General features: G+C 44.0%; 1 protein-coding gene across 1 annotated transcript in view; it reads right to left on the bottom strand.

Annotated features, from left to right (window-relative positions):
* Positions 1 to 3,727: 3,727 nt before the first annotated feature.
* Positions 3,728 to 6,000, bottom strand: part of MALT1 (MALT1 paracaspase) — a 41,597-nt gene continuing 39,324 nt past the window's right edge. Inside the window, exons 16-17 of the mRNA XM_066615291.1 lie at positions 5,536 to 5,661; positions 3,728 to 4,940 (exon numbers count right to left, since the gene is read on the bottom strand). Of these exons, the coding sequence (XP_066471388.1) occupies positions 4,494 to 4,940; positions 5,536 to 5,661 (573 nt within the window). The 3' untranslated portion in view covers positions 3,728 to 4,493. The remainder of the gene's footprint in view (positions 4,941 to 5,535; positions 5,662 to 6,000) is intronic.

Raw genomic sequence — 6,000 nt, 5'->3', positions numbered from 1 at the left:
CCATAATGAACTAGTAAGACCTGGTCCCTTTGACCAGTGATCATCTTAGCTAAACTCATCTAGAAGCATATAACTGATTGGGGTGGGGAGACTGTCAGTCCTCCAGGCTTCTTCCACAAATACTGAACAATAGTGCTCAAAGTAAAAGGGGACTAGAGGGGTCCCAGACCCCTTAGCTTTTTTGCCTCTTCACCTATTCCTTCTGACTACCCAATCCTATCCAATTTTGCAGTGCCAGTGCAACCATGCCAATGGGGTGTGCATTGCATCCTGTGGTGGGGCGGCCGTCACAGGGGCCTCCTTAAGGTATGGGAACATTTGTTCCCTTACCTTAGGGCTGCATTGCGGTTGCACTGGTGCTGGAAAGTTGGATAGGATTGGGCCCTTAATCAGCTACCAGGAGGAGGGACAACTTGAATGGTCTAAAACTGGAATTCATTAAGACCCTCCTACCTTTTCCTTCATAATCTGAGCATTGCTGGGCATGACAGGTTCACCACCACCCTGCTAACATTCCTACTCCCCAATCCAACCAGGGTTGTATGATGGACGATTCTTCAAACTGGAGGTGTAGATACTATGGATGCTTCCCAACACCCAAGTAAAAAAACTAGCACAAAAGGGCAAGAGTCTAGTCCAGTTCTAGATAATACTACTGTGATCATTTTTTACATGCAGGTAAGCAGGAAGAAAAAAGTAGTTTCTAATATGCAGCCTAACATGGCATAGCCCATCAGAATAGTACCACATCATTCCTATTTTGTGGCATCAGTAGTGTAGCTAGAGGGGGTGCAAAGAATTAAGTTTTGCAGGGAGCTTCATCACAGTGTACAAGGCATCCCTTCCCTTCCGGAGTCATTCTGGGTGAGGGAGCAAAACAAAGACATTTGCCTGTTTTGCTCTCCCTGCCTAGAATGGCTCTGAGGGGGAGGGGAAGGGCCACTTGCATGCCATGGTGAGGCTTCCTCCAAAACTTAGTGCTTTACACCCCCTCTAGCTATGCTACTGTGTTGCAAGTATTAATTCAGCTGTATATGGTTTGGAGAACTGTGGGCAGTTGCTGAACATGGTAATGAGATAATAGAAGAGGCTAAAACTGAGTGTGGATGCAGCGGACACATACATGAGTAGTATGATTCCAAAGCCAGGTGTAAGTGCCCTTCCAAGTGCTCAGAGATTAAAAAGTGCTAAACGCATAACATACTCACTTCTTCTGTAACGGATGTGTGAGGACTGCCCTCTAGTGAAATAGTTTGGAAATGCACTTATTAACGAAGCCAAATACCTCTGAAAAGTGTTCTCTCATCTCCTTCCACACACAGCTGTACAACAAACAAACAAAATACCTACAAGTATTGAAATAATCAAGGCAGAATTGCTATTTAAACAACCCAATCAACTTTACTCAATAAAAACACTTAAATGCTTCAGGACTTCAAAACTGTATTATATTTCTATTGAAATAGGGGCAAAAGCAGTACATTTAAGCCCCAATGGTTTCAGTGGGACATATTTAAACAGTGGTTGGAGATGAGAATATTTTCAACTTTGGTTGTGTAATGCACTCAAAAGGTTGGGGCTGCCAGGATTCTGAAGAGCAGGAAGAGTATTCAGTGCCTTGAAGGATGAAGTCCCATCATGATGTAAGCCAAGACATTGCTTTCAGCAGTATAGGCCTTAACTTTGCAATACATTGAAAAATGCTCTGATCTAGATCATAGAAGGAAGCTAAAGAGGCTTTTCCAAGTGCCAAAGGTAGATGAAAAGATTGGTTTCCATGGTAATGGAAGCTCCAGACTAATTAGAATCTCTTAAATTGATTGTGAACCACCCAGATGGAAGAATACTTGAAGTGCTGTTGTCTAGCACAGTGCAACCAACGTGTACCAAGTGCTGTTTTGTTAAGCACCTGTTATGTTAAGTGTAAAGTAATACACATTGGGGCAAAAAATCCAAACTTCACATATAGGCTAATGGGGTCTGAGCTGTCTATGACAGCTCAGGATAGAGATCTTGGGGTGCTGGTGGACAGCTCGCTGAAAGTGTCAACCTAATATACAGGGGTGGTAAAGAAGGCCAATTCCATGCTAGGGATCATTAAAAGGGGGATTGAGAATAAAACCGCTAATATGATCATGCCATTGCACAAATTGATGGTACAACCGCACCTAGAGTATTGTGTTCAGTTCTCGTTGCCACATTTCAAAAAGGACATGGTAGAAATGGAAAAAGTGCAAAAGAGAGTGACTAAAATGATTACTGGGCTGGGGCACCTTCCTTATGAGGAAAGGCTACAGCGTTTGGGGCTCTTCAGTCTAGAAAGGGGGACATGATTCAGACATACAAAATTATGCATGGGAAGGGTAGAGTGGATAGAGAGATGCTGTTTTCCCTCTCACATACCAGAACCAGGGGACATCTGCTAAAATTGAGTGTTGGGAGAGTTAGGACAGACAAAAGAAAATATTTCTTTATCAGTGTAGTCAGTGGAACTCCTTGTCAGAGGATGTAATGATGGCATCCAGCCTAGATGCCTTTAAAAGGGGATTGGACAGCTTTCTGGCGGAAAACTCCATCACAGGTTACAAGCCATGATACAGTCTCAGATTAGCTGGTCGTTCATTTTGAGGGCCAGGTAGGAATTTTTTTCTGGAATCTGAATTGGTCACGGATAGCAGTTTTTTCACCTACCTCAGACTGGTGAGGGAGGGAAGGTATATTCAGTGGGTTTCATGCATGAAAAATTGGTTACCGTGTTTATTAAACACAAGCATAAGTTAAACCCAATTGCAATCTGGTGCCTTCCCTAGAATGCTAGATGCAGGGAGGTAGCAGCAAGATGTAAGTATCTTGTGGTCTTGTGTATGCTCCCTGAGGCATCTGGTGGGCCACTGTGAGATACAGGATGGTGAACTAGATGGACCTGAGCCTGATCCAGCAGAGCTCTTCTTATGTTCTTACCTTTTTAAATAAAAAACCCACTCAATTTACTCTTTAAGCATAGTCTCTGAAAAATATACACTAGACATACAGTCCCCTCTGCTTCCCCAATGCAGATACACTTCTACTCTTCTTTGCCAGCACACTCAAAGCTCCACATCACAAAGATACAGGAAATCCAAGATGAAGGTCTTTTTTTTTTCTTTGCACAGTTCTACCAAATCAATATTCCTTGTTTGCCAAGCATTCACTTTTCCCAAAAATTTAAATACAGCATCTAAATCCAAAGATACTACGTGCCTTGTATTTGTAAAGGACACTAGCAGCACAATCCTATCTTGTGCTGGAACAGGCAGGCCACGAGGCCACAGCTGTATCCAGTGCAAGATAGGGGCCCAAAGTGACTCAGCTGGAGGTAAGGGAAAACTCTTCCCTTTACCCTGGGTAAGCCACCGCAGCCCCAATGGGTCTCCTCAGACTTGCACCACCTCCAGAAGTGGCATAAGTCTAAGGAGAGCGGATCAGCTTGCAGCCGTTCTGTGCTGCTCGGGAATGGGGGCTTGGATCCGACATATCTGCTGGGTCCCACCCCTGCCTCCCACGCCACGCCCGCCTTTCCCCGAGACTGCCCCCCGGCCTGGAACACTTCCCTCCCGCCTCCTCCCCACTCACCCCAGATCACTGTGTTGGCTGAGCTTGGCCAATGCAAGCCTCCCTGCCTTAGTGGAGGCTGGATTCAGCCTATGCCAGCCAGCCGACTCTAGAGTAGGCGCAAACATGCTTTTTGGCATGTTTGCGACCATCCTGAGCCGGCACAAGGCGCATGAGCTAGTCCAAGGGCGAGTTTGGATTGCGCCCGACGTTACATAGAAGAGTGGAATGTTAAACTTATAAACACAAAGCAAACTGTAAGGCTGTCTTGCTTTTGGTAACTATTAAAACAGGTTCAATTTAATTTATAAAGCAACACAAAAATCCCTGTCCTTCCTTCCTTTATTAACTGCAAACACTCTTCTTGTGAAAATTTTCTTGTGAAAATTACGACATGGTGCACATGCACACAGTTCCTGGAAAACATATGGTATCACAAGCATTTGCACAGTGCTTGGTGCCAAGAGGTACAAGAATATCCTTGCTGGATGCAAGGAAGAGTCCATTTTGTCCAATATCCTGTTTCCAACGACTAGCCAGATGCCCCAAAACATGCACAAGTAGGCAGCAACTCTTTGATTTGTTTATCCCTAGTACTTGGGTGTCCAGGTGTATACAGTCATCCTCTGAACATGTCATGTGTTAGAACAATATACTTCCACAATCGGACTTGCAGTCAGGCGTTTGTTGTGTCCTGCTTTCCCACATGGCCTGCAGGTTCCCCCAGCCCTAGTTTAACAAAACAAGGGAAGTCCAAGAATAGAGCAACAAGTCTTTCCTATGGTCTCAAAATATGTTTACGTGCTATGTGCCATACTGTAATCACATGGTTATCTATACACGTCTCTTGAATCTTAAAATACACAACCAGTGTTGTGACTTGTGCCTCACAAATATTTTAGCTACTGTTGATGAAACAATCTTAAGTTCTGTGAGAAACTGGAGTCCAGTTCTTCTGTATCATCTGTCGTCTCCACAGGTATGTTTTGGTTTGAATACGGCCACGTTGACTGCCAGGGAGTTAATCTGTTCGGAGTGGTACTGCAACGGCACCTTGATGGCAGGAAAACACCGCCCAACTGTCCAGGACTTGTTTGGCAAAAGCCTGCATAGGAATGTGGCTGATGATGAGGGGAACAGTATTCGGCTGCCCCCGCACCAGGCAAGTGGGTAAAACAAGGCCCATTAGGCCCACCGCAGTTCTGGAAGCAGCTATTTTTCCTGAATCCTTGATGAATGCATAACTTCGCAATGAGTGGCTTGCCAATGTTAACCACCTTCCTTTCATCCACAACATCATCTACTCCTGCATACTCATAGTGCAGACAAACTGTGAAGGTTAAATCTTCCTGTGAATTAAAAAAAAGGGAAAAAAGGATATCTTCAATGGAAGCTCTTATTGCCCAAAGAAATAAAAAGTCAATTAAGTCAAATCCAATACTATTACTACAACTGAAGTGCTTTCTTTTTCATTCCATTGTTCGAATTCATGCATCAGACACACATGTACTGTAACGGGCGCTACATGAGGTCACCCTTGAAAACGTTCTGGACACTGCAACTAATGCAGAGCGGTGGTTGTAGCATTGTGGTCATGCAAGAAGGTCAAGCAGCTGTCTTCTGCTCAACTGCACCATTAAATTCATGTAACTTGCTGCATTTCCCTGGGGACCAACAAATCCACATGTAGAAACCTCAATGCAGAATTCTGCTGATTCAAGACTTCCACTGATGGCTCCCCCACCTCTGCTGCCTTAACACGCCCCCCCCCCCAGGACACACCCAGAGGACGTTTATCTATTTACACAAGTATTTCAGAAGATAAGTGGGAAAAGAGGGCTACTGATATTAGTGTGGGCCTGTAAGAAGATCCTCCTTTTTGTGTTGTTAATGTAAAAACCAAACACGAAGGGAGCTTGCAAGATGCCAATAACATAAAATAACCTTTAGCTTCTGCAGTGAACTTATTCTAGTGTAAAGGCAATGCTTAGGCAAATCCTTTGAAAGCAAATAGCTGCCCGTTTCCTCAGGAGTTCCCTTATTTGCCTCTTTAGGATCAACATCCAAGTCCTGTTGAAATGAAAACAAAAAGTGAAACTGTAGGTTTAACCATGGATTCACAGGAAAGTCAAGGACATGTACAATGGGTGTTCTAATAACCTACCTTCACAGAATTGTTGTAAGGTTGAGTAACAGATACATGGTTTACTGCTCTGAGCTTTGTTAAGATGTGGGATATTAATTTAAATTAATAATGTTCCCACCCTGTGAAATTTGCAGAGGAAGCCCCACAATGATAACTTTGGAGAAGGACTGGGCTCAGCTTTGATTTACTCTGATATATTTTTCTTGGGGGGGGGGGAGTTTTGGTTCAGATCACAGCAACCTCTGAGCTTGATTGTTTTAGTT

Source organism: Tiliqua scincoides, chromosome 2 (genome assembly GCF_035046505.1).
Source record: "Tiliqua scincoides isolate rTilSci1 chromosome 2, rTilSci1.hap2, whole genome shotgun sequence".
Lineage (NCBI taxonomy): Eukaryota > Metazoa > Chordata > Lepidosauria > Squamata > Scincidae > Tiliqua > Tiliqua scincoides.
This window is presented reverse-complemented; position numbering and strand designations above follow the sequence as displayed.